A 24,678-nucleotide genomic window follows, 5' to 3' on the forward strand; every position below is an offset into this window, starting at 1 on the left:
TGTTTGATTTTTGTTGTTCTTGCTTTATGACTTATGTTTGAACCAATTATTTGTTATGTTTGAACCAGTTACTTGTTATGTTGGAACCAGCTACTGAATGAATGGGTTATGTTGTTGTTGCTTCTAAAATTTGAGTTAATTTTTATCCAGTCACATTTGAGTAAATTTTCAGTATGTATACTGAAACAGTGCTTGCATTTGGCCATGTTGTTATGTTGGAGTATAATTGAGTTAATTTCAGTATATATATCCAAGCAAAATTTCAGTATATATATCCAAGTATAATTGAGTGTATATATATCCAAGTATAATTGAGTATATATATCCAAGTATAATTGAGTGTATATATATCCAAGTATAATTGAGTGTTGGAGTATAATTGAGTTAATTTCAGTATATATATCCAAGTATAATTGAGTATATATATCCAAGCAGTACACAAGCAAAATTTCAGCATAACTGTCACCTAGCTCATATATTACCAAACACCACAAAAGTTCTCAAACACCACAATAGTTCTAAAACACCACAATAGTTCTCAAACAGACCACTAGCATTACAAAACATCCACTAGCATTACTGTCACCCAGCCTTACTGTCACCTAGCTCATCTATTACCACTAGCATTGAAGTAACTAGCCCATCCAGTATTGCCAGAAGTAGAAGCACTAGCAGCCCATCTTGGGGCTGAGAAACCTCCTCTTCCAGCACCTATACCAGCACCAGCACCTCTACCAGCACCAGCACCAGCACCTCTACCAGCAGTAGCACCAGCTCCTCTTCCAGCACCTCTACCAGCAGCAGCACCTCTTCCAGCAGTAGCACCAGTACCTCTTTCAGCAGGAGCAGGAGCAGTTGTTGCAGGTGCATGTGCATTTCTTGCAGGTGCCTATTAAATAAATAAAGAAAGAGGGAAACAAATCATTGAATATATATGTCAAGTGCAAAATATTAAAGAAAGAAAGAAAGAAAGAAAGAGGGAAACAAAGTAAAAAAAGTGTTACCACATGTTTGTTTTTCCTCAAAAGCAATTCTGGTTTCAAGTTTTTGTTGCAGCTTGTGTATCTGTGACCTTGGAGTCCACAATTGCTACATGTTATTGTACCCAATCTTGATGTATCCTTAGGCTTGGGCACTTCAAATCTTCCCTTTGCCCTCTTCTCTTTCTTTCTGCCTTTCTTAATTTTAAATTCAGGGGGGTCTATGTCTGGCCCTGTACTTTTTGTCCAGTTATGTTCACCAGGAACAGGGTTGACACTTCCAAGCCTTTTCACTCTCTTTTTTCATATGATCCATTGCAAGTTCAAACTTGTGGTCATTATAAGCATAACTGACATTATCCATGTACTTCTTAAGATCTTCCCCCCTAAACCCAACATTATGGAAATTTGCATACAAGTGTCTAAGGCAAAATCTTTGGTGGGAGTTAGGAAAAACTTGATTCACTGCATTCAGTAGCCCCTGTTCACACATGACACGACTATAAGATACAATTCTAAGATACAATTCTAAGATACAATTCATAACTACAGTTGTAAGCTAGAATTCAGTATTACCTTCTGTCTATCTGACATGATTGTGTATGGACCAAACTGTCCAGTTTCTCCTCCTAGGCAGATCTTCAGTTGGTGGAGAAACCAACACCAACTTTGTGTATCCTCTTGTCCAACAATAGCAAATGCCAGGGGATATATATTATTATTCCCATCTCTACGAGTGGCAGCAAGGATTTGGGCACCAGTGCATAGCTTTACAAAACATCCATCAACACCTAATATATTGCAACACAAAATTTTCACTATAATATCAAATTCACAACTAAAATAACATAATAATTATATAAATTTGAACTAACCAATGAAGGGTCTGCATCCCTGAAGAAAACCCTCCCTTGCTCCATTGAGGCAGAAGAACATTGCATGAAACCTTGGCCCAGGATGTGGAATTTTTGCAGTAGGTGTTGGAGTTACTGTTGTAACTATAACCCTACTACCAGGGTTTGTATCCATCACAATCCGAGCATAGTCTCTAATCCTGGTATATTGCTTCTTGTGCTCTCCTAGAATATTCTCAATAACTTGATTTTTTGCCCTATATGCCATTGCCTTTGGAACTTCTACACCATACTTCTCTTGGCAGTTGTCAATCATTGTCTGAATGCTAGTATTGAGATCAGATCTAAACAATGGCTCATATGTCTTTGCAAGCCACTTTGCAGTGACCCTACTCTTATATGTAGTAGTAGGGCAAGTGTGTTGCAATCTCATTTTCTTTATTGCAAATGTTTTCTCTCCTTTTATAACTGCTGCCACCATAAAGAATTTGCATATATTCTTTGTTATGCATTCCACAATTATTCTTTTATCTGAATTCCTGTGATACTGAAAAGACCTACTCTGACTGATGTGCAAGCTCAACAAAGCATCCCTAACTTGGTGTTGATCTCTGAAACACATTTTCAGACATAGTTGATTATGTGGCTCTTCCCTATTTTCATCATACCATTTCCTAGGTGGCAGTTTCTTTGCCCTGCTCTTTCTTCCTTTAGGTGGTACAAAACTAGCTGGCTCAAACCCATCATCATCACTTTCCTTAAGGAAACCTTTCTCCTCTTCATCTGATGAGGGTTTAAAATTTGGTTCATATATTTGTATGGCACTGGAATGTGACCTGCTTGTGGGTCCTCTACCCAATGGCAGTTTCCTTCTCTTCACTACAGGTTCAGTAATGTGTTCTCCTTCTTGAACAACTTGATCCTCCTCATCCAGCTCAAATAAATCTTCCACATTTGTTTCACCATCATAATGATGTAAGACCTCTGGTAGCACTTCATCATCAAGTCCACTGCTGTCTGTTTCATCATCATTTGTTTCTTCCTGTTCAAATTCTTCTAATGTAAGCCCTCTTCCCTCATTTGCGTTTGGCCTATACCCCCCCATGAAGTAAGGATCATGTTCAATATCTATTGGACCCTCTGAATCAAATGAAGATGCATCAGTACTATCTTCTTCCACTACTTGTTTAAGCTTCAGCTTGCCCTTCTGCTCTCTCTCCTCATTTCTGATCTCTTGTCTTCCAACCAAAATTTGGCTCTCTTGTGTCACAAGCACATCTTCAAAGACAGGTGCACTCCCCCTATACACAGACAAATTCAGCAACTTGGCATTCTTGTGCTGCCTCTTTAGTTGTTGCAACTTAGCATTGCTATCTATTTTCTCCAAACCATCAACTCATATGCCTTTATCAAAATACACTGAGTCAGTGCTTCCATAGCCTTGTGTCTCCATCAGTGCTACCACACTAGGAAGGACAACATCATCACTGCACAGTTTCAACTCTAAACTATCCAGATCTTGAAAATGAATGGCAACATCCCAAATTTCTGGATATAAACTGCAATTTCAGAAAAAATGTCAATTGTCAGTGATAAATTCACATCACATGACAATGCAACACTAAATTTCACAAACTAGAGAACTGTAACTAATTAAATCTAATAGCAGGACATAATTTTAACTGAGCAGCAGGAGACAGTAGCAGGACACAGCAGCAGGAGATTTTGGGCATATTCAAAAACTGGACTGGGAACCTAATCCTAAATCTCCATTTCATTCAATCCTCAATACTATAAATTGATGAAGAAAACTTACTCAACGCCGCCGATCCCAGACGTCCAATGATGGCTTGTGCTTGGATTCGCCACCCAAATCTGTGCTAGCCTCAACATCCCCGCCTTGGACACAGCAGGCTCGGAGAAATCGCAGGAGCTCTCGTCATCGGACGAATAAGAGTCGCCGTCGTCGTCGCCATCAACGTAGCCGTTGCCGCCAGCACGAACTATGCTTCCAGGGGCCGCCGCCGCCATGGCTGGGATAGAGGAGAGGGAGTAGGGTTGGGAACAGATGCGAGAGGAAGGAGAGATGGATAGAGCCGGTTTTCCCCGCAGCCGATCCGATACGAGAGGAAGCAGAGAGCCGGTTTTCCTCCCAGCCGCAGCGGTCCGGGCGGTTTTTTCTTTAAGAGGCTGACAGGTGGGCCTTGTATGTCAGAAAGAGCATCTATACGTATAAATACGCGATCTGCAAAATACGGCATGTATCTTGGTACGTATTTGCAAAAAATTTAAAAGATGACACCAACTTGTGAATACGGCCTGAATTGTGGCACTCTTTTGCAATTAACTCCCTTCCTCCACACACACCGTCATTGTGGGCAAGTTTGATAGCGACGATTCTCCGGTTGCGTGGGCAATGGTCATAACAGGGGGCGTGTTGTAACGGGAGAACTCTCTTGATCCCTTCTATGTTAATTAATGAATCGGATCCTAAAGACCTGTTCGGTAACCCTCTACGGAGCGGAGCAGGCGGAGCGCCCTTTCAGCCACTCTCCAAATTTGAACTGAATGCTGCTCTGCTCCGGAGCGGAGTTAGAGAGCGGAGACAGTCCGAACAGGTGCTAAGAAACCGTCTTTTCAGAAAAGAAGAAGGGGGAAATCACATGTCCAACCAGAGTTTCTGCATAATGTCTCTGAACAGTAAGGGGATAAAGAAACAGAAACGTAGTTACATATACAGTGGAGGTACACGAGCATGCACCGGCTAGCTGGGTGCGAAGCGGTCGAGCAGCAGGTACACCGTCGCGTCCGACATCCCGCCGCCGCCGGCCCCCTCCAGGTCGGCGACGGACGGCTTCGTCGCCGCGGCTGCCGCCTTGTTGCCATGAGCGGCCCCTCCCATCTGGTGTTGGTGCTCGGCGTGGCTCATCGCCGGCACGGCCTGCCGCTTCTTCCCACGCAGGGCGGCGGAGAGCTCGCCGAAGAACCAGGCGCCGGCGACGTCGGATGCCGCCGCCACCGTCGTCGTTGAAGACATGTCCATGGGTTGATCTCAACTAACTTGTTGGCCGGACGAACCAACTTTTTATGATTGCAGGAACGAAATGGATGATCTGGATGCCAGCGAACGAGGCTTTGCGAATGTGATGGAGCACCATGGGTGCTGGCTGCCGCTTATATAGGGCGCCGTGCATCGCTGACGGGAAGGTGGCCAGGTAGGAATAGGATAGGCATTGCAGCTGGGGGTGGCTCCACAGTCCACACGGTAACTATACCGTGGGCGTGCCGTGGCAACGTTGGACTCGTTTGCGCTGCGGGTTCGGGTAGTTGTTGTTGGATCGGATCTGAGGTCTGAGCCGCGTTCAGGGTCGCACTCGGAGGCACACTGATCCTGACCAAAACCGGCGGACCGGCCGGGTTTATTTGTCTGGGCACGGAGACGAGATAGAGGGAGCTGCGATGGCACATCGTCGATGAGATGATTATGTTTCAACCGTTGTCATCTTTTCGTTCTAGTAGAATTTTTTGACTTTTGGAAAACCAGCACGACCCTAGAACTAACCTAAGTTAATTAACTTGGAATTGGAAGAGGTTATATGAAAAAAAAAGTTCACTTGGAAGTTGGAAGAGTAGTTTTCAACCTTTTTTTGGTGTGATTCAGGGAGCTTTATTGATTTTTATTAATAGATAACCCTCGTTCATGTCTCGATCTGAAAGGAACAAGCTGTCGCGTTCATTCGCAAGAGAGTGAAATCGGCAAAGCAGGACCCGACCCGTTAAACCGCTATATCAGCACCAACCAGGGAGCAGGTCAAATGAACGCAGATGCTGTCGTCGTCTCTTCCTATCGTTCGCGCGCGTGGCAGTGACGCGGACCGACGGCCACGTTGTCTCCACGAGTGATCACGGTCGGTGCGATAGATGATGTTCCACGTTCGCACCACGCGGTAAAGAAAGCACGCAACGCCCAGATAACGTGATAGATTTTATTTTTTGAGAACGGACAACGTGATAGATGATCACCCTTATGTACCGCGTTGATAGACGATCACGATCTGGTTTGCTTCAACTGTGCCTCTCATTCTCAAAAACATAAAAATAATAGAACTATGACGACCGACGAATCCTAGGAGGGAGATCGGCGTAAGGTAGGGGAATTGGAGTAGGTGAGGAGAGCAGGGGAAAGACACACGAAGAGGGATGAGATCGGTTGAATAAATTCGCTTTGTCGAAATCCCTATAATGAGTTGCATTTGCGGCTGCCGAATAAACCATTCTTAATTGGTATAATGGCCCTTTCTTACAATACAAGAGTTTCTTACAGGAGTGAAACCAAACTAAAGAAAAAGATTAAAGAATAACGTTTGACAAAATAATTAATGCAAAACGATATTCTCTCTGTTCATGCCCAACTCAATGATACACAAAGAAAGTTAAGTATTCACGCACACAGGCCACATGCGGCCCAAAGACCCACGGGCTCCAGCCCACTTAACATACGATACGCTTGTATAATGTGTGACAGCCCCCTTCCCTTGAGATTCCAATTTATTTGTTCAGTATAGTGTCTTCGGATAACGATGTCGCATCACATTGTAGTCTTCCCCAGGTTGCCGATTCCGATGAAAGTGTAGACTACTAGACACGCACCTGGACAACCGAGATGTTGCCCTTATTGACCATCCTTCGATCCAGAATGGCGATTGGTTGGAGTGACCTGGACGACCGAGCTGTTGCCCTTATTGACCATCCTTCGATCCAGAATGGCGATTGGTTGGAGTGACCCGGACGACCGAGCTGTTGCCCTTATTGACCATTCTTTGATCCAGAATGGCGATTGGTTGGAGTGACCTGGACGACCGAGCTGTTGCCCTTATTGACCATCCTTCGATCCAGAATGACGATTGGTTGGAGTGACCTGGACGACCGAGCTGTTGCCCTTATTGGCCATCCTTCGATCCAGAATGGCGATTGGTTGGAGTGACCTGGACGACCGAGATGTTGCCCTTATTGACCATCCTTCGATCCAGAATGGCGATTGGTTGGAGTGACCTGGACGACCGAGCTGTTGCCCTTATTGACCATCCTTCGCTCCAGAATGGCGATTGGTTGGAGTGACCCGGACGACCGAGCTGTTGCCCTTATTGACCATTCTTCGATCCAGAATGGCGATTGGTTGGAGTGACCTGGACGACCGAGCTGTTGCCCTTATTGACCATCCTTCGATCCAGAATGACGATTGGTTGGAGTGACCTGGACGACCGAGCTGTTGCCCTTATTGGCCATCCTTCGATCCAGAATGGCGATTGGTTGGAGTGACCTGGACGACCGAGGTGTTGCCCTTATTGACCATCCTTCGATCCAGAATGGCGATTGGTTGGAGTGACCCGGACGACCGAGCTGTTGCCCTTATTGACCATTCTTCGATCCAGAATGGCGATTGGTTGGAGTGACCTGGACGACCGAGCTGTTGCCCTTATTGACCATCCTTCGATCCAGAATGGCGATTGGTTGGAGTGACCTGGACGACCGAGTTGTTGCCCTTATTGACCATTCTTCGATCCAGAATGGCGATTGGTTGGAGTGACCTGGACGACCGAGCTGTTGCCCTTATTGACCATCCTTCGATCCAGAATGGCGATTGGTTGGAGTGACCTGGACGACCGAGCTGTTGCCCTTATTGACCATCCTTCGATCCAGAATGGCGATTGGTTGAAGTGACCTGGACGACCGAGCTGTTGCCCTTATTGACCATCCTTCGATCCAGAATGGCGATTGGTTGGAGTGACCTGGACGACCGAGTTGTTGCCCTTATTGGCCATCCTTCGATCCAGAATGGCGATTGGTTGGAGTGACCTGGACGACCGAGCTGTTGCCCTTATTGACCATGCCTCGATCCAGAATGGTGATTGGTTGGAGTGGTGCTAGTGAAGATGTTGATGAAGATTGATCCTCCCATGAAGGAGGAAGCGTTGGACGATGGCTTCGATCTCCCCCTTCCGGAGAGAAATTCCCGAGCAGAATCTCTCCACCGGAGAGAAAAAGGGACTCTGCCCATGTTTCTGCCTCGAGACAGCGACTCTTCGTCCTGAATGAATGCTTATTATTTTTTCTAGGTCAAAACATACCATATAGGAGAAGAGGGGGGGGGGGGGTCGGAAGACCTGATGGGCCCCCATGAGGCAAGAGGGCGCTGCTAGGGGGGTGGCCACGCCCTATTGGCTTGTGGCCAGCGGGTGCCCCCCTCTTGTATATTTGGCCTAATTATTCTTATATATTCCATAAAAATCTCCCTGAAATTTTAGGTCATTTGGATTCCAATGATTTTGCACCCTTTCTCTTGGTTTTTCAGGTCGAGAGTTCCAGTTTCCGACAGTTTCCCTCTTCATGGTGTACCTTGCACATTCAGAGAGAAAAAACATAAGAATTGCATCATAATGAGGAATTATGGAGAAGAGTAACATAAATAGCAATAAGAATTCATGATGCATAATGGACGTATCACATATATACACATAATCACTCACGTGAATAAATATTGCATAACTATGCACTTTCCTATCAATTGCCCAATAGTAATTTGGTTACCTACCATGTGCCTTTTTCGAGAGAGATGCCACTAGAGAACGCTATGCCCCCCGGTCTATTCACTTATAAATTTAGAAAAAATACCTTTCTGCCTTTTATTATTTGCATTTATTTTTTCTATTTAATATATTTCAACTATCTATCTACACTACTTATCTTCTTGCAAGTAACGAGTTCAAGGGGATTGACAACCATCTTGCTCGTGTTGGGTGCAAGTATTTGCTCTGTTGTGTGTAGGCGCTGAAGACGTGAGTTGTGTGGTCCTTCTATTGGTTCGATAATCTTGGTTCTCACCGAGGGGAATATTTATCTATACTGTGTTGCATCATTCGGTCCTCTTTAGGGAAAAACCCAACGCAGAACAGAAGTATCAGAAATACTAAAGAGAAGAACCACCGAAGGGGGGCCACCTGCTAGCCACAAGCCAACAGGGAGCACCGAGATAGCTTGTTGGCCCCTCGTGGCTGTAGTTAGCGTGATTCCAAAGCCAAAAAATCCTATATATACAGAAACCCTCAGAAATAAACCTAGAACTTCCACTCCGCTCCCGCAAGCCTCTATACCGAAGAAAACTCATCTGGAGCCCTGTTCCGGCACCCTACCGGAGGGGGCAATCATCATCGGAGGCCATATTCATCATCCCGCGGTGACCATGACAAGGAGGGAGTAGTTCACCCTCGGGGATAAGGGTATGTACTAGTAGCTCTCTCTCTCTCTCTCTCTCTCTCCCTCTCAGTCGTGTTCTTGATATGTCATTATCTTGATGTATCATGAGCTTTGTTAATATAGTTTTATCCTATAGTGTTCATCCCTTGCTATGTTGATGTGATAAACTGAATCTTTCCCATTGAATTTTTTATTTCGCATTGAATATTGGATTTGAGATCACTTGATGTATGTCTTGCATGTATATACCCATGGTGAAAATGGGGTGTTCTGTTGATTCACTTGATATATGTTTTGGTACTCAACTCGCGGATTCCCTAGGTGACATTGGGGTAATATGTGCATAGGGGTTGATACACATCCTTGTCCTACTTTCCTCGATTGAAATCTTGGGGTACTCTCTGAAGTTCTTTGTGTTGGATTGAATATGGTGAATATGAAATTGTTCGATGCATGTCGAATATTAACCCATGGATAATTGAGGCGATATTGGAGTATCTACGTGACATTAGGGTTGATTGATGTGTATCATATGTGTTATTCTAGTACGAACTCTAGGGCTGTTTATGACACTTTTAGGAATAGCTCAATTGATTGATCGGTGGTGCGTCCGGTTGGTGGTGGATGGCGGCTCGGCTGCCGGCATGCAGTAACGCGGTGGCGGGGCTTTACGGGCCCAATCTTGTCCCGGTCGGGCCTGTTGGAAATATGCCCTAGAGGCAATCATAAATTAGTTATTATTATATTTCTTTGTTCATGATAATCTTTTATTATCCATGCTATAATTGTATTGATTGGAAACACAATACTTGTGTGGATACATAGACAAAACACTGTCCCTAGTAAGCCTCTAGTTGACTAGCTCGTTGATCAAAGATGGTCAAGGTTTCCTGACCATAGGCAAGTGTTGTCACTTGATAACGGGATCACATCATTAGGAGAATCGTGTGATGGACTAGACCCAAACTAATAGACGTAGCATGTTGATTGTTTCATTTTGTTGCTACTGTTTTCTGCGTGTCAAGTATTTGTTCCTATGACCATGAGATCATATAACTCACTGACACCGGAGGAATGCTTTGTGTGTATCAAACGTCGCAACGTAACTGGGTGACTATAAAGATGCTCTACAGGTATCTCCGAAGGTGTTCGTTGAGTTAGTATGGATCAAGACAGGGATTTGTCACTCCGCATGACGGAGAGATATCTCGGGGCCCACTCGGTAATACAACATCACACACAAGCCTTGCAAGCAATGTGACTTAGTGTAAGTTACGGGATCTTGTATTACGGAATGAGTAAAGAGACTTGCCGGTAAACGAGATTGAAATAGGTATGCGGATACTGACGATCGAATCTCGGGCAAGTAACATACGAAGGACAAAGGGAATGACATACGGGATTATATGAATCCTTGGCACTAAGGTTCAAACGATAAGATCTTCGTAGAATATGTAGGATCCAATATGGGCATCGAGGTCCCGCCATTGGATATTTACCGAGGAGTCCCTCGGGTCATTTCTACATAGTTCTCGAACCCGCAGGGTCTGCACACTTAAGGTTCAACGTTGTTTTATGCGTATTTGAGTTACATGGTTGGTTACCGAATGTTGTTCGGAGTCCCGGATGAGATCATGGACGTCATGAGGGTTTCCGGAATGGTGTGGAGATGAAGATTGATATATAGGATGACCTCATTTGATTACCGGAAGGTTTTCGGAATTACCGGGAATGTACCGGGAATGACGAATGGGTTCCGGATGTTCACCGGGGAGGGGCAGCCCACCCCGGGGAAGCCCATAGGCCTTAGGGGTGCCGCACCAGCCCTTAGTGGGCTGGTGGGCAATCCCAAGAAGGCCCCTGCGCAGGATAAGAAGAAATCAAAGAGAAAATAAAAAAGGGGAAGTGGGAAGGAAGGGAAGGACTCCACCTTCCAATCCTAGTTGGACTAGGATTGGAGGAGGAATCCTCCTCCCCCCCCTTCGGCCGACCCCCTTGGGGCTCCTTGAGCCTCAAGGCAAGGCCCCTGCCCTCCCACCTATATATACGGAGGTATTAGGGCTGATTTGAGACAACTTTTCCACGGCAGCCCGACCACATACCTCCACGGTTTTTCCTCTAGATCGCGTTTCTGCGGAGCTTGGGCGGAGCCCTGCTGAGATTAGATCACCACCAACCTCCGGAGCGGCGTCACGCTGCCGGAGAACTCATCTACCTCTCCGTCTCTCTTGCTGGATCAAGAAGGTTGAGATCATCGTCGAGCTGTACGTGTGCTGAACGCGGAGGTGCCGTCCCTTCGGCACTAGATCGGAGCGGATCGTGGGACGGATCGCGGGACGGTTCGTGGGACGGTTTGCGGGGCGGATCGAGGGACGTGAGGATGTTCCACTGCATCAACCACGTTTATTAACGCTTCTGCTGTGCGATCTACAAGGGTACGTAGATCTGAAATCCCCCTCGTAGATGGACATCACCATGATAGGTCTTCGTGTGCGTAGGAAATTTTTTGGTTTCCCTTGCGACGTTCCCCAACAGTGGCATCATGAGCTAGGTTCATGCGTAGATGTCATATCGAGTAGAACAAAAAAGTTTTTGTGGGCGGTGATGTGCGATTTGCTGTACTCCTTAGTCTTTTCTTGATTCCGCGGTATTGTTGGATCGAAGCGGCTCGGTCCGACATTACTCGTACGCTTACAAGAGACTGGTTTCATCGCTATGAGCAACTCCGTTGCTCAAGGATGACTAGCGAGTGTCGGTTTCTCTAACTTTAGTTGAATCGGATTTGACCGAGGAGGTCCTTGGATGAGGTTAAATAGCAATTCATATATCTCAGTTGTGGTGTTTGCGTAAGTAAGATGCAATCCTACTAGATACCCATGGTCACCACGTAAAACATGCAACAACAATTAGAGGATGTCTAACTTCTTTTTGCAGGGTATGCTTGTGATGTGATATGGCCAACAACGTGATGTGATATATTGGATGTATGAGATGATCATATTGTAATAGTTAATGTCGACTTGCATGTCGATGGTACGGCAACCAGCAGGAGCCATAGGATTGTCTTTAAACTAACGTTTGTGTTTGCAGATGCATTTACTATATTGCTAGGACGTAGCTTTAGTAGTAATAGCATGAGTAGCATGACAACCCCGATGGCGACACGTTGATGGAGATCATGGTGTGACGCCGGTGACAAGAAGATCGTGCCGGTGCTTTGGTGATGGAGATCAAGAAGCACATGTTGATGGCCATATCATGTCACTTATGAATTACATGTGATGTTAATCCTTTATGCACCTTATCTTGCTTAGAACGACGGTAGCATTATGAGGTGATCTCTCACTAAAATTTCAAGCTCAAATTGTGTTCTCCCCGACTGTGTGCCGTTGCGACAGTTTGTCGTTTCGAGACACCACGTGATGATCGGGTGTGATAGACTCAACGTTCACATACAACGGGTGCAAAACAGTTGCACACGCCGAACACTCGGGCTAAACTTGACGAGCCTAGCATGTACAGACATGGCCTCAGAACACATGAGACCGAAAGGTCGAGCATGAATCATATAGTTGATACTATTAGCATAGAGATGCTTACCACTGAAACTATTCTCGACTAACGTGATGATCGGACTTGAGATAGTGGATTTGGATCATGTACCACTCAAATGACTAGAGAGATGTACTTTTTGAGTGGGAGTTCTTAAGTAATATGATTAATTGAACTAATTATCATGCACATAGTCTAATGGTCTTCGCGAATTACGATGTAGCTTGCGCTATAGCTCTACTGTTTTTATATGTTCCTAGAGAAAATTTAGTTGAAAGTTGGTAGTAGCAAACTTTGCGGACTGAGTCTGTAAAACTGAGGATTGTCCTCGTTGCTGCGCAGAAGGCTTATGTCCTTAATGCACCACTCGGTGTGCTGCACCTCGAACGTCGTCTGTGGATGTTGTGAACATCCGACATACACGTTTCTGATGACTACGCGATAGTTCAGTGCAAAATACTTAATGGCTTAGAAGCAAGACGTCGAAGACGTTTTGAAACGTCACAGAACATAAGAGATGTTCTAAAGAGATGAAATTGTGATTTCATGTTTGTGCCCTTGTTAAGAGGTATGAGACCTCCAGCAAGATTCTTTGTCCACGAAGTAAAGGAGAAAAGCTCAATCGTTGAGCGTGTGCTCAGATTGTCTAAGTACGACAATCGCTTGAATCAAGTGGGAGTTAATCTTTCAGATGAGATAGTGATGGTTCTCCAAAGTCACTGCCACCAAGCTGTGAGAGCTTCGTGATGAACTATAACATATCAAGGATAGATACAATGATCCTTGAGCGATTCGCGATGTTCGACATTGCGAAAGTAGAAATCAAGAAGGAGCATCAATGGTTGATGGTTAGTAAAACCACTAAGTTTCAAGAAAGGCAAGGGCTAGAAGGGATACTTCGTGAAACGGCAAAACAGTTGCTACACTAATGAAGAGACCCAATATTAAACCCAAACCCGAGACTAAGTTCTTCTGTTATGAGGAGAACGGTCACTGAGGCGGAGCTACCCTAGATGCTTGGTAGATAAGAAGGCTGGCTAAAATCGACAGAAGTATATCTGATATACATGATATTGATGTGTACTTTACTAGTACTCCCAGTAGCACGAGGGTATTGGATACCCGTTCGGTTGCTAAGTGATTAGTAACACGAAATGATAGCTACGGAATAACAGGAGACTAGCTAAAGGCAAGGTGACGATACGTGTTGGAAGTGTTTCCAAGGTTGATATGATCAAATGTCGCACGCTCCCTCTACCATCGGGATTGGTGTTAAACCTAAATAATTTTTATTTGGTCCTTGCGTTAAGCATGAACATGATTGGATCGTGTTTATTGCAACACGATTATTCCTTTAAAGAGAATAATGGTTACTCTATTTGCTTGAATAATCACCTTCAATGGTTTATTGAATGTCGATCGTAGTGTTGCACATGTTCATGATATTGGTGACAAAAGATACAAAGTAATAATGATAGTACCACTTAGTTGTGGCACTGCCACTTGAGTCATGTTGGTATAAAATGCATGAAGAAGCTCCATGTCGATGGATCTTTGTACTCACTCATTTTTGAAATGATTGGGACATGCAAACCATACCTGTTGGTATAAAATGCATGAAGAAACTCCATAGAGATGGATCATTTGGACTCACTTGATTTTGAATCACTTGAGACATGCAAAACATGCCACATGAAACAAGGGAGTAACTTGTTGGGAATAACGCATTTTTGATGTGTGCAGTCCAATGAGTGCTAAGGCATGCAGTGGATATCGTTATGTTCTTACTTCACTGACGATTTGAGTAGATACAGGAGTATTTACTTGATGAATCACAAGTCTGAAATATTGAAAAGTTCAAAGCTATTTTAGAGTGAAGATCGTCGTGACAAGAGGATAAACAGTCTACGATATGATCACAGAGATGAATATCTGAGTTACAAGTTTTGGTACGCAGTTAAGACAATGTGGAAATTGTTTCGCACTTCATGCCACCTGGAACACCATAGTGTGATGATGTGTCCGAACGTCATAGTCGCGCCCTATTTGATATGGTGTATACTATGATGTCTCTTATCGAATTACCGCTATCGTTTATGGGTTATGCATTAGAGACAACCGCATTCACTTTAAATAGGGCACCGCGTAATTCCGTTGAGATGACACAGTATAGAATGAGGTTTAGAGAAATCTAAGCTGTCGTTTCTTGAAAGTTTGGGGCTGCGACACTTCTGTGAAAAAGTTTCAGTCTGATAAGCTCGAACCTAAAGCGGATAAATGCATCTTCATAGGATATCCAAAACAGTTGGGTGCATCTCCTATCTCAGATCCGGAAACAAAATGTTTGTTTCTAGAAACGGGTCCTTTCTCGAGGAAAGGTTTCTCTCGAAAGAATTGAGTGGGAGGGTGGTAGAACTTGATGAGGTTATTGAACCATCACTTCAACCAGTGTGTAGCAGGGCGTAGGAAGTTGTTCCTGTGGCGCCTACACCAATTGAAGTGGAAGCTGATGATGGTGATCATTGAGCTTCGGATCAAGTTACTACAAACCTCGTAGGTCGACAAGGTCGCGTACTACTACAGAGTGGTACGGTAACCCTGTCTTGGAGGTCATGTTGTTGAACAACAATGAACCTGCGAGTTATGAAGAAGCAATGGTGGGCCCAGATTCCAACAAATGGCTGGAAGCCATGAAATCCGAGAGAGAATACATGTACGAAAGCAAAGTGTAGACTTTGGAAGAACTACTTGATGGTCGTAGGACTATTGAGTAAAGATGGATCTTTAAAAGGAAGACAAACGATGATGGTGATACGTCACTATTAAGAAAAGCTCGACTTGTCGCAAAGATGTTTTCGACAAGATCAAACAGTTGACTATGATGAGACTTTCTCACTCGCAGCGATGCTAAAAGTCTGTTAAAATTATGTTAGTAGTTGTTGCATTATTTATGAAATATTGCACATACGATGTCAAAACATTGTTTCCTCGACGGTTTCCTTGAGCAAACATTGTATGTGATACAACCAGGAGGTTTTGTCGATCCTAAAGACACTAACAAATATACAAGCTCCAGCGATCCTTCAATGTACTGGTGCAAGCTTCTCGGAGTTGGAATATACACTTTGATGAGATGATCAAAGATTTTGGGTTTGTACAAGGTTTATGAGAAACTTGTATTTCCAAAGAAGTGAGTGGGAGCACTATAGAGTTTCTGATAAGTATATGTGGTTGACATATTGTTGATCAGAAGTAATGTAGAATTTCTGTGAAGCATAAAAGTTTGTTTGAAAGGAGTTTTTCAAAGGAATACCTGGATTGAGCTACTTGAACATTGAGCATCAAGATCTATGGAGATAGATCGAAAACGCTTAATAGAAGTTTCAACAAGATGCATGCCTTGACAAGTTTTTGAAGGAGTTCAAAATAGATCAACAAAGAAGGAGTTCTTGGTTGCGTTGTAAGGTGTGAATTTGAGTAAGACTCAAAACCCGACCCCGGAAGAATAAAGAGAATGGACGAAGGTCGTCTTCTATGCCTTGGACGTAGAGTACCACACTTGATGTGTGCCTTGCCTCAAAGTCTGTTGAGAGGTACAGAGAGTGATCCATGATTGAATCACTAGCAGTGGTCAAAATTTATCCTTAGTAACTGATGGAATAAGGAATTTTTCTTGATTATGGAGGTGTTTAAAGAGTTTGTCGTAAAGGGTTACGTCGATGCAAGCTTTGACACTAATCTGAATAACTATGAGTAGTGAAACAGATTCGTATAGTAGAGTAGATATTTGGAGTATTTCCGAATAGCACATAGTAGCAGCATCTATAAGATGACATAAAGATTTTTAAAGAACACACGGATCTGGAAGTTTCAGAACCGTTACTAAAACCTCTCTCACGAGCAAGACGTGATCAGACCCCAGAACTATATGGGTGTTGGATTCGTTGAAATCACATGGTGATGTGAACTAGATTATTGACTCTAGTGCAAGTGGGAGACTGTTGGAAATATGCCCTAGAGGCAATAATAAATTAGTTATTATTATATTTCTTTGTTCATGATAATCGTTTATTATCCATGCTATAATTGTATTGATTGGAAACACAATACTTGTGTGGATACATAGACAAAACACTGTCCCTAGTAAGCCTCTAGTTGACTAGCTCGTTGATCAAAGATGGTCAAGGTTTCCTGACCATAGGCAAGTGTTGTCACTTGATAACGGGATCACATCATTAGGAGAATCGTGTGATTGACTAGACCCAAACTAATAGACGTAGCATGTTGATCGTTTCATTTTGTTGCTACTGTTTTCTGCGTGTCAAGTATTTGTTCCTACGACCATGAGATCATATAACTCACTGACACCGGAGGAATGCTTTTGTGTGTATCAAACGTTGCAACGTAACTGGGTGACTATAAAGATGCTCTACAGGTATCTCCGAAGGTGTTCGTTGAGTTATTATGGATCGAGACTGGGATTTGTCACTCCGTGTGACGGAGAGGTATCTCGGGGCCCACTCGGTAATAAAACATCACACACAAGCCTTGCAAGCAATGTGGCTTAGTGTAAGTCACGGGATCTTGTATTACGGAACGAGTAAAGAGACTTGCCGGTAAACGAGATTGAAATAGGTATGCGGATACTAACGATCGAATCTCGGGCAAGTAACATACGAAGGACAAAGGGAATGACATACGGGATTATATGAATCCTTGGCACTGAGGTTCAAACGATAAGATCTTCGTAGAATATGTAGGATCCAATATGGGCATCGAGGTCCCGCTATTGGATATTTACCGAGGAGTCCCTCGGGTCATTTCTACATAGTTCTCGAACCCGCAGGGTCTGCAAACTTAAGGTTCGACGTTGTTTTATGCGTATTTGAGTTATATGGTTGGTTACCGAATGTTGTTCGGAGTCCCGGATGAGATCATGGACGTCACGAGGGTTTCCGTAATGGTCCGGAGACGAAGATTGATATATAGGATGACCTCATTTGATTACCGGAAGGTTTTCGGAATTACCGGGAATGTACCGGGAATGACGAATGGGTTCCGGATGTTCATCGGGGAGGGGCAGCCCACCCCGGGGAAGCCCATAGGCCTTAGGGGTGCCGCACCAGCCCTTAGTGGGCTGGTGGGCAAGCCCAAGAAGGCCCCTGCGCGGGATAAGAAGAAATCAAAGAGAAAAGAAAAAAGGGGAAGTGGGAAGGAAGGGAAGGACTCCACCTTCCAATCCTAGTTGGACTAGGATTGGAGGAGGAATCCTCCTCCCCCCCCTCGGCCGACCCCCTTGGGGCTCCTTGAGCCTCAAGGCATGGCCCCTCCCCTCCCACCTATATATACGGAGGTATTAGGGCTGATTTGAGACAACTTTTCTACGGCAGCCCGACCATATACCTCCACGGTTTTTCCTCTAGATCGTGTTTCTGCAGAGCTCGGGCGGAGCCCTGCTGATATTAGATCACCACCAACCTCCGGAGCGCCGTCACGCTGCCGGAGAACTCATCTACCTCTCCGTCTCTCTTGCTGGATCGAGAAGGCCGAGATCATCGTCGAGCTGTACGTGTGCTGAACGCGGAGGTGCCGTCCCTTCGGCACTAGATCGGAGCGGATCGTGGGACGGATCGTGGGACGGATCACGGGACGGTTCGTGGGACGGCTCGCGGGGCGGATCGAGGGACGTGAGGACGTTCCACTATATCAATCGCGTTTATTAACGCTTCTACTGTGCGATCTACAAGGGTACGTAGATCTGGAATCCCCCTTGTAGATGGACATCACCATGATAGGTCTTCGTGCGCGTAGGAAATTTTTTGTTTCCCTTGCGACGTTCCCCAATAGGGCCCGGGTGGCCTGGTTTTCCTCGGCTGCCGACGTCCGGACGGCGACCCATGTCAGTGCTGGAGGCAAGGGTCTCCGACGCGATGAGGGTGGTGGTAGCTCCCTCCCGTGCGGCTCCCGTGCTCCCGTCCTCGCTGCTGGACGCTCCTCCGCTCTTATCTCGTGACCTGGTGGCGGTGTTCGCAGCAAGGCGGCGTGGATGGGTCCAAGACCATGGTGGTGCGTGCTTGCGGGTGGTAAGATGGCTGTATGGCTCCGGTTCGGGTGGCGGTGCATGGGGTGCGGGAGAATTCCCAGCCGGTTCATCCAGCTTCGACGCGGTGACACCTGAGGGTGAGGCCATTCCTTCGTGAAGGGTATCGATGCTTCCCGTCCTCTGCTCCACGTCGCGTGTCGGGGGAAACCCTAGGTCATGTCTGGGCAGCAGTGTCGTTGGCGTCGCATTCCTTCTTGGAAGTGCTCTTTAGGTACATGATGGTCCTGAGCCATGGCGCGTGGTGGGACAAACACGGAGGGCACAGTGGCGGTAGTTCATCTGTGCTTGCCGAGCTGCCGTTGTTGGCATTTACTTCTTTTTTTCATTTGGGTTTGATGTGCTGTTCGCCTGAGAAATTACCATGTGATCGATGGTCGGTGCTTTATAATATAAAGCAGGGGAAACCCTATTTCATGAAAGGATAACTTTGAGGTGGTTTGCTGCCTACAACAATCTCATCTTATGTTCTTTGCTACTTACAAACTTTGGATTGATTAATTGTTGCATATTGAGGGATGATCATATGATTCTATTTTATTAGTATTGTTGAGAGATTGCACTAGTGAAAGTATGAACCCTAGGCCTTATTTCCAAGCATTTATACAACATTTTTCTTGCTGTTTGCCACTTGATACCTTGCTGTTTTTATTTATTCAGATTATAAAAATCTATTTCTACTATCCATAGTAGACTAGCTTGTATCACCATCTCTTCGCCGAACTAGTGCACCTATACAATTTACCATTATACTGAGTGTGTTGGGGACACAAGAGATTTCTTGTATTTTATTGTAGGGTTGCTTGAGAGAGAACATCTTCATCCTACACCTCACACGGATTGATAAACCTTAGGTCATCCTCTTAAGGGAAATTTATTGTTGTCCTACAAAAACTCTGCACTTGGAGGTCCAACAACGTCTATAATAATAACATTGCATAGTAAACATCAGTAATGTCCTGTCTACTAAGGGCGACGTGTATAATGAAGTTGGCCAAAATTATACAGAATACATGCCACTAGTACATAGGTTGAGTGCTGATAACATTCGTGCAAATATCTTTGTAAGAGTTGCTGACTACATTACTATTATGTAAATTACATTGCTAATTATGCTACTACTATGTAAATTACATTGCTAACTAGGCTACTATTATGTTCTTCAACAGAAACTGCTAAATGATGTTGTGCCTCCGTTGATGCATGACAAAGGTGAGCTGGCAATTACTTGTCGTACGAGTGTCACTTTCGTTTTTCCATACCCGACTGAGCGCAAACTACAAGGTAAACTCCAAATTGAAACATGAAGAGAAATAAAGAAGTACCACAAGCCACAAATTTGGAGACCGTCGAATCTCTTTGCTTCATCGTGAAGACCTAGATGTTTTTCTATTATATGATATTTATGTTGGAAATATGCCCTAGATGCAATAATAAATTGGTTATTATTATATTTCCTTGTTCATGATAATCGCTTATTATCCATGCTAGAATTGTATTGATTGGAAACTCAAATACATGTGTGGATACATAAACAACACACTGTCCCTAGTGAGCCTCTAGTTGACTAGCTCGTTGATCAAAGATGATCAAGGTTTCCGGACCATAGGCAAGTGTTGTCACTTGATAATGGGATCACATCATTAGGAGAATAATGTGATGGACAAGACCCAAACTATAAACGTAGCATATGATCGTGTCAGTTTATTGCTACTATTTTTTGCATGTCAATGTATCCGTTCCTATGACCACGAGATCATGCAACTCCCGGACACCGGAGGAATAGCCTGTGTGTATCAAACGTCACAACTTACTGGGTGACTATAAAGGTGCTCTATAGGTATCTCCAAAGGTGTCTGTTAGGTTGGCATGGATCAAGACTGGGATATGTCACTCCGTGTGACACAGAGCTATCTCGGGGCCCACTCGGTAATACAAAATCACAACAAGCCTTGCAAGAAATGTGACTAAGGAGTTAGTTACGGGATCTTGTATTACGGAACGAGTAAAGAGACTTGCTGGTAACGAGATTGAACTAGGTATGGAGATACCGACAATCGAATCTCAAGCAAGTAACATACCGAAGGAGAAAGGGAACAACATACGGGATTAACTGAATCCTTGACATAGAGGTTCAACCGATAGAGATCTTAGTAGAATATGTAGGAGCCAATATGGACATCCAGGTCCCGCTATTGGTTATTGACCGGGGAGTGTCTCAGGTCATGTCTGCATAATTCTCGAACCCGCAGGGTCTGCACACTTAACGTTTGGTGACATTATGGTATTATTGAGTTATGTGTGTTTGGTACTCGAAAGTTGTTTGGAGGCCCAGATGAGACCCCGGACATCACGAGGAGCTCCGAAATGGTCTGGAGGTAAAGATTGATATATAGGAAAGTGGGTTTTGAACTCCGGAAAAGTTTTGACCATTTCCGGCAGTGTACCGAGAGTGACGAATGGGTTCCGGGGGTCCAGCAGGTGGGCCCACCCACCCCAAAGGGTCTCATGGGCTGTGGGAGGACGTGGACCTACCCTTAGTGGGCTGGCCGAAGCCTCCACTAAATCCCAAGGCGGATTCGAGGTGGGAAGGAAAGAAACCCAAAGGTGGAAAAGGCGGAAAGGGTTTCCAAGTGGAGAGGAGGAATCCTACTCCTAGTAGGATTGGAGTAGGACTCCTACACCTACAATTTCGGCCAAACCGTGAGGGTTTGAGGCTGCCTCCTTGTCACCCCAAGATGCGACCCTATCCTCAATTTGGCACGAGGGCCTCGTCAGGGATAGAAGCGCATCTCGTCGTGTCGCAAGAATGGATATCGTCACAAGTACATGTACTGAAAAGAAGAGATATATATAGGGTTGGCTTACACTCGCCACAAGCTACATGAGAGTCACATCAGTACATTACATAATCAGCAAGAGTAAGAGCAGGGTCCAACTACGGACGAAAACAAACGAGAAAAATAAGAACGACGTCCATCCTTGCTATCCCAGGCTGCCGGCCTGGAACCCATCCTAGATCGATGAAGAAGAAGAAGAAGCAACTCCAAATGAACAATCAACGCGATCGCGTCAAGTAACCTTTACCTGTACCTGCAACTGGTGTTGTAGTAATCTGTGAGCCACAGGGGACTCAGCAATCTCATTTCCAAAGGTATCAAGACTAGCAAAGCTTAATGGGTGAGGTATGGTTAAGTGGTGAGGTTGCAGCAGCGGCTAAGCACATATTTGGTGGCTAACTTACGAGTACAAGAAATAAGAGGGGGATGATCTACGCATAACGGATGTGAACTACTGTTGATCAAATGAATGATCCTGAACACCTACCTACGTCAGACATAACCCCACCGTGTCCTCGATCGGAGAAGGAACTCACGAAAGAGACAGTCACAGTTACGCACATAGTTGGCATGTTTTAATTAAGTTAACTTCAAGTTATCTAGAACCAGTGTTAAACAAAGTTTCCACGTTGCCACATAACTGCGGGCACGTCTTTCCGAAAGATTTAACCCTGCAGGGGTGCTCCAACTAGTCCATCACAAATTACCACAAGCCGCATAGAAATCCTCAATCACGAAGCTCGCGATCTCGTCGGATTCCCTAATAGAAAACCTCAACTCTGGGATTACCCAAAGCATCACCGGAATCCCGATGCACAAGATATCTCGTCAAAGGTAAAACTAATCCAGCAAGGCCGCCCGACGTGTCGAGGTACCCGATAGGAGCCGCGTATCTCGTTCTCAGGACACGACGGATGAAACTAGCTACGAGTGCCAAACCTCGAGTTTCCTCGCGGTGGCGCCGCAGGCAGACCGTTTGGGACCAACACCGTCAGCACTGGCCCCCCTGTTTATGTAAAATTACTCCTCGGGTAGCGCTAACTCCCTATGCATTTCAATTTAACAGAATTATTACGTTGGGAAAAAGTAAAACCAATGTTGGGCCTTGCCAGACCAGCTTTAATCTAAAACGAATTATCAAGGGGGTCCCCATAACAACCCCGATCGTGTTAGGAGCGCTCGTTTATGGAAGGTAACACCGGTAGCCGAAAACTAAGGGGGCAAAGGTGGAACAAAACACCTGGCTAGAAAGGCCGAGCCTTCCACCTTTTACCAAGTATATAGGTGCATTAAATTAAATAGCATTTAATATGGTGATATAACAAGGAACCCATGTTTTTACATGGAAGCAACTCCACCTGCAACTAGCAACGCTATCAACAGGGTTAAGCAAGCAGTAACATAGCCAATCAGTGGTTTGCTAGGTCGAACAGGTTGATGGTAATCATGGCAATGTTGAGAGGCTGGTATTTAACAGGTGGTAGGTAACGAGACATAAACGATAGAAGCGATAAACTAGCATGGCAATGATAGTAATGGTATCTGGGGAAATGATCATCTTGCCTGAGATCCCGCTTGGAAGAAGAATGCCTCCGTGAAGCAGACGAACCGACGTAGTCGAACGGGTCCTCACAATCCGGCACGCTGCGGAACTCTATCGAGACGAAGCAAACCGGAAACACAAATCAACACATGAAATTCACCACACGATGCACAACACATATGATGCATGAGCTACTGAATACATGCAAGTCACGGCATGACAAATCACACAATCAAACACTACACATTAAGTGAAGCTCAATATGCACGAGTTGCATATTGACGAAACTCCACGTTAATTATTTAGTTCACTCCCGGTTATCTACACGGCAATATTAATGTTGTCAAACATGCAAGAGGTGAAGCGGAAGTTAAACTACCTATCTAGGCATTTTAAGTGAGGTCGGAAATGACATATAGCACCTCCGAAACGACCTCACATGTTAATTTACAATTCTGTCCAGATCTGAATTAACACCTTTAATTAGTTGTTAAATAGCAAAACAAATAGGTTCACGTGATTCTACGCGTCAAGGCAAGCAATCTACACAAAAAGAACATCTCCAACGGAGCTAGGTTCAAAAGATACAAGCACCGCAAGATATGATGGCATGAATGCAAAAATGTGTGCAACGGCGGCTACGAGCACTTCAACACATACAAACAGCAAGAGAAAATGAAACTACACGAGATTCTAAGCAAGTTTCATGTAGGACACGATCAAAACGGAGCTACGGTTCGAAAACTACGAGCAAAACAAGAAAACACTACAATCTGCCAAAATCAGCCATATAGCACTTTCTACGCCCCACAACTACGAGCTACACAACTCCGATATGCTCAAGCAAGGCATGACACGGAAGAGGGCAAGAAGCACTACTACAAACAACTAACAACAACTAGCTTGGCAGCAAGGAGCACTAGGAAAAGAAGACACAAAAAGGCATCTCACACACTATTTCACACTTAGTGAAAATTACACCTCATGAAAGTGCAGTTTTCGATCTGAAGCAATATTGACAGCAGTAAAACATATAGCTACAGGACTCCAAATGGCATGAAACTTCACAGCATGCTAGAGAAACACAAGGGTTACAACCTACTCCATTGGACCAACCTGAAAAGAGCTACAGATCACAAGATGCAAGCAAGACAAGACAGCAAGAAAATATAACAGATTCCAGACTTAGAAATATTTCAGCACGTCCAAAACCGCACTATTTCTAGCAACTTGAGAGCAAGCAAACTACACCTAAACATGCATTTCTATTGCAACTAAAAATACCAGGGGCTAAACAAAACATCCAAGATCAACTCTCTAGTTGACAACTCCATCAAACTACGCACGGAATAAATCCTACGAATTAATCAAAAGGGCAACATGGCAAAATATCTCGCGAACTAACTTGCTCAAAAGCTAAAACTAATTGCAAAGAAAAATCCATGGGATTTTTCTACCCCGGAAACATATAAAATATGTGGGGTTTGCAACACAAAATAAAGCCACACGAAAATGAGGGAAATAAACCTAGACACGAAAAATAATTTAGCGGCAA

At 44.6% G+C, this 24,678-nt stretch overlaps 2 protein-coding genes across 2 annotated transcripts; both read right to left on the reverse strand.

Moving 5' to 3' along the window:
- Positions 1-448: 448 nt before the first annotated feature.
- Positions 449-4,392, reverse strand: LOC123399462. The gene is made up of 4 exons (XM_045093869.1): positions 1,856-4,392; positions 1,557-1,771; positions 1,005-1,461; positions 449-889 (listed from the first exon to the last, which is right to left on the reverse strand). The coding sequence occupies exons 1-3, from the start codon at positions 2,937-2,939 to the stop codon at positions 1,237-1,239; spliced, it is 1,524 nt and encodes a 507-aa protein (XP_044949804.1). The 5' UTR covers positions 2,940-4,392; the 3' UTR covers positions 449-889; positions 1,005-1,236.
- A 101-nt stretch (positions 4,393-4,493) lies between these two features.
- LOC123399463 lies at positions 4,494-5,046 on the reverse strand. Its single transcript, XM_045093870.1, has one exon. It carries the CDS (start codon positions 4,875-4,877, stop codon positions 4,599-4,601), a length of 279 nt encoding a protein of 92 aa, XP_044949805.1. The 5' UTR covers positions 4,878-5,046; the 3' UTR covers positions 4,494-4,598.
- Positions 5,047-24,678: the final 19,632 nt, after the last annotated feature.

Source organism: Hordeum vulgare, chromosome 5H (assembly GCF_904849725.1).
Source record: "Hordeum vulgare subsp. vulgare chromosome 5H, MorexV3_pseudomolecules_assembly, whole genome shotgun sequence".
Taxonomy (NCBI): domain Eukaryota; kingdom Viridiplantae; phylum Streptophyta; class Magnoliopsida; order Poales; family Poaceae; genus Hordeum; species Hordeum vulgare.